This window comes from Amblyomma maculatum, chromosome 1 (assembly GCF_055883805.1).
Source record: "Amblyomma maculatum isolate TAMU_Amacu chromosome 1, ASM5588380v1, whole genome shotgun sequence".
Classification (NCBI taxonomy): Eukaryota; Metazoa; Arthropoda; class Arachnida; order Ixodida; family Ixodidae; genus Amblyomma; species Amblyomma maculatum.
This window is the reverse complement of record NC_139344.1, coordinates 346,215,771-346,232,933: the sequence shown is the minus strand read 5'-3', so window position 1 is coordinate 346,232,933 and position 17,163 is coordinate 346,215,771. Positions and strand designations below refer to the sequence as shown.

At 41.9% G+C, this 17,163-nt stretch overlaps 1 protein-coding gene across 3 annotated transcripts in view; it reads left to right on the top strand.

The window, feature by feature from the left end:
* Orc3 (origin recognition complex subunit 3) overlaps positions 1–13,133 on the top strand; it is a 32,599-nt gene extending 19,466 nt beyond the window's left edge. For all 3 annotated transcript variants that reach the window (XM_084589542.1, XM_084589555.1, XM_084589550.1), the window contains exons 9-20: positions 196–309; positions 1,027–1,160; positions 2,716–2,758; positions 3,746–3,859; positions 3,956–4,035; positions 5,384–5,529; positions 7,135–7,226; positions 8,209–8,297; positions 10,275–10,413; positions 10,716–10,835; positions 10,910–10,971; positions 12,489–13,133. In XM_084589542.1, the coding sequence (XP_084445668.1) occupies positions 196–309; positions 1,027–1,160; positions 2,716–2,758; positions 3,746–3,859; positions 3,956–4,035; positions 5,384–5,529; positions 7,135–7,226; positions 8,209–8,297; positions 10,275–10,413; positions 10,716–10,835; positions 10,910–10,971; positions 12,489–12,594 (1,239 nt within the window). In that variant the 3' untranslated portion in view covers positions 12,595–13,133. The remainder of the gene's footprint in view (positions 1–195; positions 310–1,026; positions 1,161–2,715; positions 2,759–3,745; positions 3,860–3,955; positions 4,036–5,383; positions 5,530–7,134; positions 7,227–8,208; positions 8,298–10,274; positions 10,414–10,715; positions 10,836–10,909; positions 10,972–12,488) is intronic.
* The last annotated feature ends 4,030 nt before the right edge of the window (positions 13,134–17,163 follow it).

The following is a 17,163-nucleotide window of genomic DNA, read 5'->3' as shown; positions in this document are numbered from 1 at the left end:
TGATGCTTGTAGAACAAAAACAAACGGCAAAGCCTAGTATAGCTGTTGTAAACAGGCGAGTTTCCTTCTTAATGTTAATCATGACACTATAGGTTCACTGATAGTATTCTGGTAACTTGAGACAGTTGCTTTTGCAGCATGTAGATGTTATGCTCCGGTGTGGACCTAACAAATGTTTGCAATTTTTTTTGCCAGGTCCTTCTAGAGCCCTCAATTTCCTTCAAGCTTGGCCACAATGTGTTCCAGTTCATTGTCGATGTTGTACTGTTTCACGACTTCTCGCTAACGAACCTGCTTCAGATGCTAAAGGCAAGTTCTGTTACTCCTGCAACGAGGCTTTTAAAAGAACCGTTCTGATTCTTTTCCCCAACTTACTCCAAAAATGCTTTGCTTAAGAGGTGCGGTGTGATGTGTGGTTTCCGAACTGGTCTCTGTCATGCTTGCTTAACTGCTGTGGCTGAATTTCATCATTATTTTGTCTTGTGTTTGGCATAAGGTTGCAAATCACATCCTGAATCAAATAAATATTCCATTCATAATTAGATCGTGATGAAATTCATTAGAACTTAATAGAAACAAATTACACTCTCGATAATTACTTTTAATTTTCAGGATTGAGTGCCTAATAAGAACCTTTAATCATGCAAATTAATTTCACGATCAGTACTTTAAAATATTGTTTTATTGACAAATTGACAGATGCTTCGGTGTTAGCATCTATCAATTTTGGATCTCTGATAGATGTCCAAGAGGAAAAGTGCCTGGTAGTCGATTGCTGCAAAATAAGAGAATGTAATGTGTGGCCAGAGGGAATCTGCATTGATTAGAAGAACTAGGGTATTCAAAATAGTGCCGGGAGGTTATGCCACTGTGAGAGCATAGCTGGCAGCTATCATTCCCCAATTGCATGTCTGGGCTGTGAGAAGATAAATTCGTCTTGTACTACCCACATTCTAAAGAAACGTTTGTGATAAGTTGGATCTCGTCCCTCACGTGAAAATTTTCGTCATTTATGTCGGTGTTCAGGTGTGTGTGTTCGAGCATTTCTACCACAACACGGCTTCTCTTCTGTGCTGTCGTCAAGAGGAGCTGAAGGATGTGCTCCAGTGCATGTCGCAGAAGGAAATGAATGATATCCTCAGCCAGCCATCATATCAGAGGTACTCTTAAGCTCTGCAACAGGGGTGTACTAATTTAGGGAATTTTTGAAAAGGAAAATTTAAAATAATGAACTAGGGGCAAAGCAGACAGCTAGGCCAACATCCTTCGCACTTCCTTGACCTCTTTTTCTATCAACACAGTCACCTCCTTTTCTTTCGGATGAGTCACTGTGTGGCACGTGACAATTAAGGCGAAAGCCGTTAATGGCTCCTACTGTCATTCGCAAAAGATGTCGCACTTTGCGGCCACCTAAGATGACGGCCACCATAGGTCAAGGTGGGCCACCATGGTGCCACGCCCCCCAAAGGGGGACGTATTAAGGCTTATGCCACGCAGGCACGTTCATACGGCTCGGTTAAAGCGGGGCTTTATATGTTGGCTGGTAGCTTACGCCATCGCGTCATACTAACCCAGGCGCCCGGGACCCTTTCATTTGGTGCTTCCTCGAATGCCGCACCGCACAGCTTACAGAAGCAGGTGCAGTAAAACCAGGAATCAGCGAAGTTTCAAACAAAGGCTTTCGCCTTATCGCACCTCAGTGGTTCAAAGTGACACACAAATTTTTTTCTAATTCTGCATATGTTTCCTTTTTTTTTTTTTTTTTTTTTTTTTCGTATTCCGAAACCAACACATCTTTGACTCTGTACAAATACTGACGGGTGCTGTGACTTAGAGGAAAACATTTTGTAGCTGAGCGCACTGTTTGACTAATCATCATCGTCATCATTTGGCTTGCATCTGCCATGCACACAGTCATAATCAACTGCAGGATTACATACTAAAAGGGCCCACTAGAAGCAATCAAATGGTGTACAACTTGATTTAATTATTGGCATCACTTGAAGACACTAATGATGCCATTATATTTGAACATTGTACCTCATGAAGTGTTGCCTCACTTGCCTTGCTTTAGGCTCTCTAACCACACACACACACACACATATTGATGATGGGAAAAACTTCAGTGGTTTGCGGGTGTGCAAAAACTATCAGCAGTTACAGGCCTTGGTACTCAAGATGTGAAAGTACTAGAACTTGCTAAGAACCGCAGCATTGCCCGGCATTGTTAAGGACTACAACATGGGCTCTCAAATTCCACCCTCCCTTCAAGTTGCTAATCTTGTAGCACGAGCACTGTTCAGCCGCATAGTTTTAGCAATTCCTGTTAGGTCTGCTCAAGTTACACTTAGTATTATGTTCTTCTGGGGAGAGCAACATGCTGAGTAGATCATATGTTTTATTCGGCTCATGACCAACCTCTCTTTTAGTTGAGGTTGATGAGGCATTGCATTCTTGAGAGTGGTTTTTCGAATAAAATTGCAAGTGGGGTGTTTTCGTTCTTGAGCAACGTGCACAAAAAGTTTCACGTCATTCACGCCATGCTCCATCTGAATTTGCTTGGTGCTTTCACTTGTATTCATGCATTGCAACTCTGCATTTCTCAATGACTAGTATTTATACTTTCTTGTCAAAATGGTAGCGCAATTTTTCTATCATTGGTTATCTCTGGTAGCAGTTTTGAAAATGGTAATCACCACATTTTCTGTGCTTCAGGTATCTGAAGGATAAAAAACCTTCATCAGAAAAACCAACGAAGGTGAGCATGTTTTTTTGCCTCTCATTGATTGACAATTGATTGATCGCATGTATATTCCACAACACTGACTGAATCACATCTCAACTTGTGCTTCTTATGCAGAATGTTGGCGTTTGTTCAAATGAACGCGCAATGTCTGTAACTTCCGATGTTCTAAAGAATGGACGCTGCTGCTTTTGCATTGAGAAAACTCGAAGATTACTATTATCGGAAGCTCAGGATTTGATGAAAACCTGTGTAGTGGGAATTATTCTTGGTGGAAAAGCATCGAGCGCTGCTATTTGCTATTTGCTAAAACCAGAAAATGCACGCAAGTAATAGGTATCCCATCAATCCTCACCTAAATGCAGATTTTTAAGCTGGCATCACTAACACCGAAAATATCGGTGATATAAAAAATTAGTTGTGGTTTAGTTCTGGCTAACCCTAGTTGAATTGCGAAAGCAATGGCAGAAGCCTCTTTTGCCTGCTACATTATTCTCCTATCGTGCCTCAGTGTAAGGTGCTACATTATTGGGGACACTTAAACTAATCCTTTTAGGGTATAACGCGAGAGCGTAAACTACCAGTCCACATATAAAGTCACGCTTCAACCTAGCCGTATTGACGTGCCTGCGTGTCGTCGGAGTAAGGAGAATGCAAACGATTCTAGCAGGCTGATTCTAATATCACACTCCCATATGAAAGGAGCGACCCGAGTTGGCAGCTCCTGCCCGTGGCATAGGGGTAACGTGAATTGCTAACTTGGCACTGCTAACTTGACCTCGCCTTTGATTTATTCTTTGCATGCCTCTAGGTCATGCAAGCACGTTTGTACCGCTAGGTTAAAAATAGGGTTTGTATCCATGTCGGGTGGTCTCTCACCCAACGTGGTAATGTTAAGACTGTATGTTAAGGAGTGTGTCTGAGTTGACTGCCTGGATGGTGATCCACGCATATCAGCAAGTTGACATGCAGTGAAGTGTCGTCTTTTCATTTTCTGTACAGAGGATTCATCAGATGGTTACTGAACTGCACGAACACCACGGGAATAGTTTAATGTTGTTGCACGTTTTGTATGAGTTTGCCAAGAAGCTTCCTGGATGTTCCCTCGGAAATCACGTGAGCAGTTTATTTGCTTTCAACCCTGCTTGGAGTCTCTCTTTCTGGCTCCTTCTCATTCATTTCTTTTTTTTTTTTTTTTCTTTTTTTTTGCAGTTTCGGGAAGTGTACATGACTTACCTTCGTGCTCCTGTGAGCGAGACTGAAGACTTCGGCAAGTTGGTCAAGCTGATTCGGTAATTTTTCTCTTCCTCAATTCGTAAGCATGGAATAGGTAAAGGCCATTCTAGTTTTGATCAATGGGGGTGGCTATAGCAGTAGCTACTGGACTGCTGATTGACAAGTTTTCATGTCGATGGGGGTAAATGAATGCATATTTTATGACTAAATATGTTCGTAAGATGCTTTATCTGGAGGTTAGTCATTAGAACGTGCCTAAAGGAGTGCAGTGGCTGCACTTGTTGATTAACAGTCCATGGTGGACATGTTCATATATCAATACTGAAGTAGCCAGTATAATAGTTTTTCATTGGAACATTGAGTTGTGATGAAAGTTATCCAGCAGACCAAAGGCACGGGGGACAGAAGTATTAAGACACCAAAGTATAAGTTAAGCATATTGTGATTCAATGTAGGGCATGCTTTCTGCACCAAGGATCTAACACAATTACTTGTCAAGCAATGAGAGGTACAAGAACAATTGAAAAATATTCATGCCTCAGTCGAACGTAGGATTTGTCAGTATGTTTTTTTTTAATTATGTCATTATTTAATTCGTTTCATTCCACTACTTTGCGAGGGAAGAAAGAGGATTGAGTCCATTGTTTTTGATGAAGAAGAGTGCCAAAGTATGCCTTAGCTCTGCCTTCAAAATGAGCTCGGAAATAGATGGCACTTTGTGTTTATTAAAAAAAAATCCCTGTCTCACTCTGCCCCATTTCCAATGTATGAAGGTTTACAACTACAAGTGTGTATCATATGGCATTAGCATAATCAAGGATGACCTGAATGAACGATTTAGGTAAATCCTAGTATAACTTCGTGCTAACTGAAGAATCCAGAAGTGTCCTCTTGAGGCTGTGTAGCTTTGCCACCACGTTGTTGGGTACAACGGGGACATGAGCATCTGTTTCTTGTTTGTCTCCGACATTATGACACTGTTCTGATGGTTAACAGTCTGCATTGAGTTGCTTTAGACAATGTTTAAGCTGATTATCTGATCTGAAAAACACAGCAGCAACTACTTGGCTTCAGGGCTACTCAACAGTGCTCCAAACGGAATAGCTTTTAGTTTCTGGTGACATATTTCTGGAACTGAATGTATTTCGTAAACCTGCGCATTTTGTTGTGAAAAAAAAAATGTGTATAAGTATAATGAATCAAAACAGCACGTGAAGGAATGCTTGCATGTGCTGTTTTTAAATACCTTTCCAATACCAGGATCCATGATCCATAAATTTGCAGTTAAGTGAATCATGCCAGTGATGGGGAAATCAAATGTCTTTCTGGAATATGCATTCTAAGCATTCTTATTTGTGCCTTCTTTTTTTGCGAACAAGTTACTCATACATGTACCTCTTGCAGCATTATGTCCATTGATGAATTACAGAAGAGAATGGGCGATACTCTCTCATTGCTTGCATCTGAAGATCTTCAGCGGGCTCCCTCATGCGTCATTGAGCTGAAGACTCATCTCGATGGCTACAGAGAGAAATTCGAAGCCTTGTCTAGTATGTTCCAATCTTTATTTATTTATTTATTTTTTTTCTGCTGTGGAATTAAGTTGTCTGTATTTCTTGATGACCATGTGTATTTATTATAATGTTGTAAAGAGGGCTTCCTTGTTTGGATGCTGGTGCATTTTTCCTAAACTACACAGAATAGTACACCGAGTGTTCTTGGGGAGCTCACCACTAACTATAATAATAAATAATATAAAGTGAGAAAAAGGGGCATTTTGACCTGCACAAATGGCTTTTTTGGAGTACCAATACCAGTGTTGGCAGAGAAAACGTGTGGATCAACTTGACTTGTCAAATGGTTTACGTGATTTCTGATATAGTCAACTTCTTAATTATTACATTTAAGCACCTTGTTGCAGTTAAAGATTTGTTGCTGGCCACTGGTGGTAGCCATATCAATTTGTAGGGTTTTGATAAGTAAAATTACTCTCAGTTCTGTGACTCATCAAATTTGGTTGTCTTTAGCCAATAGACTTGCTTTCAGAAAGTGCACTCTTTATTGCATGCAAAGCAACACCCCATCGTACATATTGGGAAATGTGTCACGTGACCTCTTTTGGGTGGGACTGAGAATGTCACGTGATGTCTGTCCTAGAAGTGGTGTGTATTAGGGAGCATTGTTTTGCGTACAACAAACAGCATGCTTCTTTTGATGTGGGATGGCCAAAGTTTGGTTAGCCACAATGCTGAGAGTAACATGTTTTTGAAAATGAAGAACTGATATGACCATTACCAGTGACAAGCCACACAGATACCTAACTGCAATCGCTCGCCTTAGTGTATCTAACAGCTGTCACGTTATCAATCGGAAATTGGTCTTATTTATTAAATTTATTCAAAGTACCCTTAAAGGCCCTTTTTCGAGGGTATTACATAGGGGGGGGAGGCAAGAAATATAACACTGGTAACAGCCTTACAATGAAACAGAAAATGAACATAAGACAAAAACAATAAAGAGGAGTGAATCACCACAAACTAAGACCACTAAACAATGCATCATCACACTCGCACACACTCATCTTCATAACAGAGGATATAAGAAAGCATAAAAGAATATGGTGGCGCCATACAGATTGCATTCCATCAAATAATATTGAGAGTACGAATTAGTTCTTGAAATTTAGTGTATTATTTATTCAAAACACTTTTAAAGGCCAAAACCTTTAAAAAGTACCCTTAACAGTAAGTTGACTAGCTTACCGGCTGACATGATCCACCTTTTCACTTACGTTGGCCAACATTGGTATGACTGTACTGCACTGCAGAAGCTCTCTCCGCACCTCAAAAAGCCTTATTTAAAAAAAAAAAAAAAGTTTAGGGGCGGGCTTCCCTAAAACGTGTGTTGTGGCATCAGGATACTTGAGGTTTATAAATAGGTTACAAGCAAATAATATAATGTATGGCCTGACTTACTTTGCATCTTATTACTGGCCAAGTGATTTAATACTACCTGTTGTTTACAGTGAACATATCGTGATATTTCTCTTTTTTTTCAACATCTTGTACTGAGTTTTTTTTATTCTTGTTGCATTTTGTGATTTGAAATGGGCTCGAAAGGTGTTGCAAGTTGTCCTCTCTCTTTTGTTTTTATAGCTGATAACCCTGAAACCGGTGATGTAAACGAAGCGGCAGAGCCGGTATCCTTGGAGTGGGGCAAGCTCAGGAGCCGGTCACAGTTCCAAGAGGTGCAAATGCTTCCGGAATGAATGCGGCGGTATTTGTTATCTTACTGAGGGACTATCAGGAGCGAAAGGGGTCAAGCGCACAGCTAGTGGCGTAGCTCGTGAAAACTGAATCGCAGCCTCATCTCAGAATCACATTTGGGAATGAGATGGTTGATTAGGAGACCTCCTTTATCCGCAGACGTGTCAGTTAACTCCACAAGTACTTTCTGTGCGCAACACCTGGTGTAAACTGCTTGCAGCTGTGAGGTTAGTCAGTTAAATGGCGTGCTATGTTGCTTTGTCATGCACTCAAGTAGTGTTAATTAGATGTAGGAGATCTCAACCATTTTTTTGCTTGGAGAAACCTGGTGACTTTCAACGAGGGCTGAGGGAACCCCTACACTTCTTTGGCTTCCATTACTTCGTGCCTAACTTGCGTGGAAAAAAAAATTGTACGTAGATGCAGAGCTGCTCAAAAGATTTTTTACTTATAATTATAACTGCCTTTGTAGTGAAAGAGGGGTAAACACAAATGTGTTTGGGCCTTTAGGCCCAAAGTGAAGTGGATAATGGAAAGGGAGAGGAGATATTCTCAACAGATGTTCTGAAAGGTTTCACCGGATCCAATTTGAAACTCTGACTTTGGGTAATGGGCGTGTGCATGGCTCGGGAATGACGGTCCTTTGAATGCCATGAAAATTAGCTCTCAGAGATAATGAACTAGTTGAAACGGCACTGTTACTTCTTGATTGTGACTATTATTGTAAAGTTTTAATAGTATTAGGACATGTTCAAGAAGCCTGTGCAGTATGAAACTGTGGCCTATTTCAGCTTGTTTTTCTCTCATGCGAAACGAAAAGGAATGAACTTTAATTTAATCTTTTTAGAGGGTTGTAGGCGGGGAAGGGAATTGTATTCCTTTGGCATTCTTCTGTCGAGCATGGCTACAAGATCAAATAAACAGATAATTTGCGTTGTAAAATAATGCTTTGTTTTATTACAGAAACTGAAATCTCTTGCCAACACAAAGCGAGTGTCACCTTTTGAAGCCCTGAGAGATGAATTTGCAGGATTCTTTTCTGAAGCCTTCAGGTAACGCAAGAAATTGTTAAGTGATTTAAATGTCTTTTCTCTGTGATTTTTTTTTTTTTTGTAGACATGATCAGGAAGTATTTTCAATACCATTTACTACTGAGTCGAGCTTGCGTGATTGTACGATGTTATAAAACAGGGGATTTTTAGGAACCTATATACTATGGTACTTGGCTGCCTAATGCCTATTTTGTACCTTAAGGCAGTTTCGTTTTAATTTTATAAATTGCTGCAGGCTGTTTCAAAGTAAGCGATGGCTGCTCAGTTTACCCGTTTTTGTTTTTATATTCTAAGTGTTCTGATATAACTTTTACTTGCTGGCGACTCTTGCCTGTTCAACCTCTATCACACCACTTGTTTCTTTTACTTGACTTCTCGGATATGAGGCAGGACATGAAGCAGGACTAGATCATGATTTACTACAAAATTGGGCCACATACTAGGCACATTCTGTAGCCCCCATGCTTAAACTTGTGCTTCGTAAAATTGTGTGCGAAGTGTCAAACTGCAGGCTGTAGCTACTCTATTTTGTAGTACCTTTAGCTATGTCTTCATGGCAGCCTACTTCTCCTTCAGAATAACTTTTTGCACCTTTTCTGCTGCAGCAGTGTCAGAGGCATGAAAAGGAGGAAGGAGGGTCAATTGTACAGCCTGTGTCAAAAGTTTAGAGCCCAGGGATCTACTTCTTAGCCATACTATGTAGCTCATAACGCATTCACAGGTTTTCAAACTTGCTGAAGGCAAGAAGATTTTTCGTCATACCCTCTCCATGGCTAGGACTTTCACGATATACGGCTTAAAAGCAAACCCTCTGGGCTCTAAAATTTTGGCAAAGGCTGTACTTGGCTGTTCATTGGCTTAGCCTTGAAATGCTGCCTGGCAGGCATTGGCAATAGATTACTATGGATTTACCAGGTAGAGCAGCCACTTTGCCCTGCATCTGTCAAATACTTATCTGTTTTCAGTCATCAAGCCTGGTTCTGTGTGGATTATCTGGCACAGACTAAATAGCAACTGTGTACATTGCTGCTGAGCAACTTGGTTTCCATACATTGTCGGAACCTAGGCAGCACTAACGAGGGACTCAATATTGAGGCTACACTGGCAATATCTGGCCCTATACATGACCAACACATTGCCAACATAATCCGATACTGGGCCAATGTTTCATGTTGGCTGGGAACTGCAGCACATGCAGATGAAGGAAAAACGAAGTAATGGCACAGCTATACATAGAACTATCTCAAAAGCCTCGAGCTGCACCTTATAGAATCTGACAAAGTTGACAAGGAAAAAAATGAACAAAGAAAGAAATGGCAAAAAATTAGCATGCACTGCATTAGCCAATGGTTAAATGAGACAAGAACCACAAGCGGTGGCACTTTTTTTTTTCTTTATTGCCATCGGCACAAGAAGTGATGCTTCCTAAAGAAAACGACAAAATAGGGGAAGAGGAGAGCTGGAAAAACTGAGTGCAAAAATCCAAAGTATAGCTACGACAATGTTTAGGAATGCCCACAATTAACATGGAAAAAAATGGCTACCAAAGCAAAATCGTTATGTGAAAACTAAAAGCAAGAGTTTTGGATTTTTGGATTGTTGAGCATCTTCACTTCCCCGGCCTTTCTTTTCTTTTTTTTTTTTTTACAGGCAGTTATTTCTTCAGTTGATCATGACAAGGAAAGGAAAAGGTAGCAACTGTTGTGGTTCTTGCTTTATTTTACCTTTGGATAATGTTGCGTATGCTTACCTTTTCCCTTTTTTTTTTTTCTTGTCAACTTTTAGTCAAAGTATAACAGGTGCAGTTAACTATCGATACTATTTCTAGTCAACGATCTCAGTGGGCACTGAGAGCAGAGAGGGTCAGCTTGGCTTGTCGTAAGCATTCTGTGCATAGTGACAGTTCTGGCATTTCTGATGATAGGTTTCTTTTATATTTTTTTCTTCTCCATTCTTGGTTTTAATTTTATTTTTCAGTTATCTTGAACCACCGACAACCTTGCCCCTTCACGAAGTGCTTTATTATGATGATGCCCGAGCACTGAAGGAGTATTTCACACCATCTCCAAGATCAGTGTTACACGTGGCGTTATCCAGGCCTTACACTGTTCTGAGGGTATGTTTTCAACTTGATTGATTGAGCTTAAATGACATTGCAAGCACAGAATACTTTTACTATCTCTTGCCAATGTGCTTTTGTGGGATTCGCGTTTAAACTTGATTAAAAAGTGTTGCTTCAAAGTTCGACTACCCTGTAGCAGCAGTAGCTGGTAATAGGTGTTCTGGTTAATAAAGTGGTTAAAGCGTATGCTCTGAGTAATTGCACAGAGCGACCTATCTTGTTCTAAAAGAGCCAGAGGAAGCTATTTGTTGCTTGTTACATGTTGCTGTGCTTTCTTTTTTTTTATGGGCTCATAGTGCGAATGCTGTAAGAACACTGGCAGTTCCGACATCTCCCCGTCACTTCCTGACCTGAGCGTCGCCTATAAGCTGCACTTGGAAAGTGGCAAACTGATCAACCTATATGACACGATGCAGGTATATGTTGTACTAGTGGCTTGAAAAATGGGACTTTTTCTCAATAGGATTGCTTGTACTTTCCATTCTTTCAGTCCTTCAAAGCTGTGAAATCTGGAGAAAAGAAAATGTCGGCGCAAGAGGAGAAAATTGCAGAGTATCCTTTGTTTCTTTTCTTTCACCTCATTTTTTGGAGTACTTTACAGTCAAACCCGGACATGCCGAACTTAAATGGGATTGCGAAATAGTTCAATAAATCAGGCATTTGATATTTTAAAGATGGCAGTAGGTAAGTGTACCTGTAAACGAAAGAATACATGCACCCGTGGTGTGCTTTTACGGTTCATTTAACTGTATGCATCCAGTACTTGTCTGGATCGGTGGCCCAGTTTGTTCGACACCAAAGAAATGGGCTGCAGTTTTTATTATTGCACGCAATGGTACCACTAGGCTGCCTTGTCGTTCGCAGTGGCAATCTTTGATCCAGAGCAACTTCCCTAATTCACAAAGATCAAGATGTCTTCTAGAAAGTCTCAGTACCATTCCATCGCAGTGCATCTGGAACTCGGGATCTGAATCCACATCGGCCATTGAAACACGCTCTTCGATTTTGCGGAGCACGAAAATTAATTTTAGATCACACATTGACATACATCACAAAATACGAGACCAGGCTGCAATATTTAGTATAGTCACTTCTTTAAACTGTTGTTAGTAGAGTGGGTCTCACAGTGGCAGAGGTAGTTTGAAATTGAAACTGGAACTGAATTTCGCTCATCAATGCATTTCGCAGCCCTCCATCATCTACTTACTGCTGTTGAAGGGTCATCACTGGTCGCTGCTTTGAGCAAAACTAGTACTTCTACAAATCTTTGAAGCTAGCAAAGTCCTGTCAAGTTCGTCCTAAACGGCGTGTTCACGCGAGGACATATCGTGGCGCCACCTTTCGGAAGTGCCCGCACGACGAAGTGGGATAACGCACATTGAACGGCTTCTGTAGGATGCTCTCCTAGGCAGTTCAGTTTCGCGTTAGCATTACATTAATTTATTTATGTATTATTTACCTCGGTCTGGGCCTGTATAAGCTTATTTTGAAGTATGAGACGCGGTTACTTGGCAAAAAAGCACTTCACCGAATCAGAGTTATCAAAGTTGTCGAGCTTTACTGCTACGACAACGTGCACCGGCTGCAGCATTTTTGTTCTGTTGTTACGCCGGGTTCTCTCGCTTACGTCCGGGTACAGAGCAGTAGCGGACTGTAGCAACAGCTTAATTAAATAAACTTCAGCAGCCTCAGTAACGATGCAAGATCAAAAAGTGCAAGGCTGGCACTCTATATCAACCAAAACTACAGAAATAAACGCGACTATTAGCTTTTAAAACACACAAATTCAAGTCGTGCATCTGCTTCAGCAGCAGTAAGAGAAGTCATATGATCCTACTTTCTCCCCTAGGTCGACACTAATGCTGTTCGCTCCAGTGCTGACGCTCGCACCCAATATTCTGGAGAAGACCAGAAAAGTTTATTGAGTGCAATTCACTGTGCATTTGCAGAAGGTACTTGTTACATTGTTTAATTTCTTCAACCACTCCTGTTTTTTCATGTGAGCATTTAGCAGCGTTTATCTTTTTTTTTTTTTCTTCTGAAATTGTGACCTTGACAGCTTACTTCAGGGCTCAATTCTTTCGATCCATTGCTGAGTTACAGTTCATGGGCCTTGTCAAGCCTACCCAGCGAAAGACGGATCATGTTCAACGAATGACATGGGGATTTTGCTGATTTCCTGTGCTGAGGCTCTTTCTGGCTGATGGCATCATTTCGCTTGTGCTCTTTTTCTTTGTCATATTAGTTTGCAAGTATGTGACCTTATTTTCTCATCGATTGCGTATATGCAGTATTTCATGTACTATATAATTTCATGGTGCATCACTTTGCATTTTAAAACAGCCGAGATACTCACATTTATTGCATAAATTTTTAACGTTTTCCTATATTACAGTAAATATTTGCATGGCTATACTAACGCATGCACTTTCTTTATGATTTTCGCCAGTAGAACAGGGTTTCTTGAACAACCCTGTGGAAGGAAAATTGAGGAGCACTTGAGAAAAAGAAAGGTGATTTTTTTTTTGTTTTTTTAAATTGTCCTGGTGTAAGTTGGACACAGTGTGCCCTTTAGTACTAATTCACGAAGAATATTGCTGATACCAAATTTTTGTCGAATGTTTTTTTTTCTTTGTAATGACGCATAAGATGTTATTGTACATGGATCATCATATGGCAATTTGCCTGACACTAATAAATAATTTATATTGCAATTTTTTTCTTATGCTGTTTTAGTAATTAAATTTCAGTATAAGTCGTGAGGTACCTTGGAATAGAGAGTTGTGTTAAATGCAACAGCATTATAGAGCAACTTTGAGGCTCTTTTTTTTTTTTGCATTTTGAGTTTGTAATTGCATCACACTCCGTCCCCTCTTTCAGGTATAAAAGCCATTTTTCAGTATATCAAGCAGAGGTATTTTAAGAGGGCAAAAACTATTGCTACTATTACAAAACTGGGAAACCAAAAGTATGTTTCGTCCACCTGGAACATCAAGAAAATCAGTTTGTCATCCTGGATTTTGCCACAAACCTATCGCAGAGAGCACAAACCTGGTCCCAATATTGGGACTGTGTTGGCAACGCCTGGCCCTGTACAGGGCACGAAAGGGCCAATTCAGCGTGTTTTAAGCCAGTGGTTCATGGGACATTGCGCTTGTTGATTGTCCAAACTGGTCACATGCATATTTTTAGAGGACCACGGAATCACATGCATATCTTGAGAGGACCATAGAATCACATGCATATATTTTCTTGACACGACACTGGCAGTCTCTTTTCGAGCGAGCGAGCTGTTTACGCTATTGCTTAAGATACATCGCCCCAAAAAGTATATGACGTGGCATCAGTATAAAGCCGGCATCCTCCTTGAGGTTGTTGTGCGAAAATCAGCGGGAAGTAAAGGAATGTCTTGCACACCGGAACTCCGTTACATGCACTGATTTCATATCAAAATTGTGACGCAACCATTTATGCAGCATTCATTCTGCTAGTCATGTTGAAGGCTAGTTTGCGACAGATGACATGTACCTCCGATTGTATGCTTTGCGAGTTTAGGTGTCCTTCGAGAGGTGAGATAGTACTGTGCCTTTTCCTCAAAAAAGTTGAGAAAATTGAAAATTTGCATAAAGGAAAGGTCAAAGGTGCTATTATGTCTGTTCTAAGGCATAGTGTAAGCATCCCTGTAATTTAAGCATGCCACCAATGGGGGTCTGCCCATCTAAATTTGAAAGTCACCACTGAGTTGGCCATTGTCGTTAATTTGGACCAGCTTTGGCTGAATTCCTACGAAGTCAAATTTGGGGATATGGGGGTCCAAGTTGTGGGGGTAATAATAACTGGTTCACAGGAAAGGAAAGGCGCTGCATCTGTCACACTTGTTCCGTGGATGTCTGAACCACGTTGCAAGAGGGGGAGAGGAAGGAGCAGTGAAAGCGGAAAGAGTTGCCGGTATAAGGGTATTCACACGGGGGAGAAACCCACCCCTCTGGACCGGGATGTTGTGAAAACAAGCTGCCTTTTGGCACCTGAACCTGATTCCTGGGGGCCCCTCGAGGGTGGAGGGCTTTTTATCGGCTGGCACAAAACCTCCCCCAGGAGGAGGGGTGTCCGCGGCCTTTTCTTCGCTCTCCTGGCAACTTCGCGTGTTGCGCTCTGCGGGAAGCGCGTTATTTTAGCTGGTTGTGGTGTGGTGGAGTGCTCCTTTGCTGTGACAGAGCTTATTGTGACATAACAAGAAACATTCTTTTCCATTTTCACTGGCTGAAGAGTGCCCACTATGTCGATCAGTGCTATAAAGCAATCTCGAGTATATTTGAGTGGAAAATTATAGTGAAGTGGACGCCACCCTCTCTGTTTGTGGAACGAATAATTATATAGAGTGTTCTTAGTAAATTAAAATATAATGGCTGGCATCCAATGTTGCCTCAAGCAGTCTTCCATCAACAATGAAAATTCTAATCTAGAGTGTTTTCCTTCAACCATTTATCATGTACAGCCTTTGCGTCTGCAATGCGATAACCAAACATAATAGTCAGAATATCTGTCGCACAAAAATGCATAGTGCAAATTATTGTTAACATGCCGTCGCATGTGCACACTGACGCATACTTCATAACTTATCATCTTCAGGTCAGCGACTTTATACACTGATACTTTTACGCATGTATAAAACTGCTCTTTTGGTAACGTTGACCGTATGCTTAAAATGCTGAATTTAATTTGGTACACGCCTGCTTATCCAGTGCAAGACCACAACTTTTGGTCTTGCTACTTGGCCGCACCACTAATTATACACAATCATTGTGCTACAACTTTCCGAAGCAACTGAACATTCTTGCGAAACATGGCATGACCATAGGAAAACAGGCAAAATAATTAGCTGTTATGCTTCACCTTTCTATGTAATGTTTTTCTTGACGTTTTCCCGTTTTTTTGTTTCGCACTCAATTCTCTCTCTTTTTTCTTTTTTTTTTTTTTTTTTGCTGCTGCAAGTTTCACATAACATTTTTTTCCTGCCAAGTTCAATGCCTATCATTTGTAAAATGCTACTGACATACGCGGTATGTAATTATTTTGTTCTAATACGTTGCTTTTTGTCTACATACTAGAAATCTCATTCTAACTCCGCGAATACTCAAGCCCGGTCGTCGCGTGAAGAATAGGTACAGGGAGTTTTTCAAGCTGCAGCTGGTAGCCTTTTAATCTTTGTTGTGCGTTGTAGTAATGAGCAAAGTAAATAAAATACTTTGATTTCATTTCATTTTTGAAATAACTGCACTCCTCACCTAGGGACCTAGTATAGTAATGGAAAAAAAGTGAGGGTATGCGTTCCAGTCTGTTCCTGTCGTGGCTTTGATGCCTACATTGTCTCTATGCTCTTAATTTAACAATGAACTGATGTGATATTTTATGTAAGATAACCTCGCTACTTTATCGTAAACCTGTCTCCGGCTTCCTCCTGCCTTCTCCGCCACATCGACACTACCAGAGTTCAAAATTTCAACAATGCACACTGATTCCGGCTGCGGCGAAGAAGCGAGGCAGGCAGCGCAGACACCGCTCTCCACAGCGCCCGCCGAGCTTCTGTCGTCTGGCAACCGTGACACCCCTCTCTTCTTCGCCCGTGTGAATGCGGGAGCAAGAGAGGGGTTTCCGCCTGTCGGCGTTGCCCCCGCGCCCCCTCCCCGAAAGCCTCCCCCGTATGAATACCGCTTATGAAGGGCTGCGAAGTAATTTCGACCACCTGGTCGGGTTCGAACCCGGGTACTCTGATACAGCTTATTGCTGATTGTCGGGCATCTTAAAGCGGCGGGGCGGGTTCTATGCAGAATTAACTCGCTTTCGTGTCCTGTGCATGCGATGCCGGCAGAACTCTGCGACAGCGCGCGCATGTGCAGTGCGAAGGCTGCCATTCTCTCCGCTCCAGCTGTTGTTGCGACTGTAGGAAAAAGAAAATGCACGGGCCTGCTACTGGCTCTGTAGCTGAGCCACCTCCGCTGCCTCGTGCGGACAGAAAGAAATATAAAGAAAACGAAAAGGGAGAGAAAGACGCGCGTCGATAACAGCCGTCGTCCGCCACCGAAGCGGTGGCAGGTGCAATGACGGCCCGCATCTCGTCGCTACCTTTCTCTGGCGAGTACCACGTACAGCCCCGTCCACTTCTAGCTATAACAAGGTCCCTGCTTTCAAATCGCATTGCGTCAGACCCGGCCGCGCAATAAAGTTAATTGGCAAGCCATGTGAAGCAGCACGTCTGGCTCCCTTTGTGCTTGCATCGTTTTGCGTCAATACCTGCCTGTGTCAGATGCAATGTTGCTTTGAAAGCAGTGATGTGGATGACCCTGTACCTGACGAGTCGGGTACCTGGACATACCTGGGCCCGTATTCCGGGTTTGCGTCGATATCGAAGTGGCGCTATCATGTGACCTCGAGTCATCTGATTGGTCGAAACGCCGGAATATGATATTGCCACGGGCCCTGGCCTGAACGAGCGGTTGGAGCAAAGGCCGGTGCGGCGACGGAGAAGACTGCGGCTGCGGCACGCCTCCCGCTAGAGCTCATTTCCAAGCCTGATTTGACATTCAGCTCTGCTTGCTATAAGTGAAGATTTGCTCCAAAAGTGACAGAGTATGCCACATGCCCCGCCGCGATGGCTTAGTGGTTAAGGCGCTCTACTACTGAATCGGCCAAAGCCCGTGGACTCCTGGACTAGTAGGAGACCACCCTGGAAGACTTTTTTTTTTT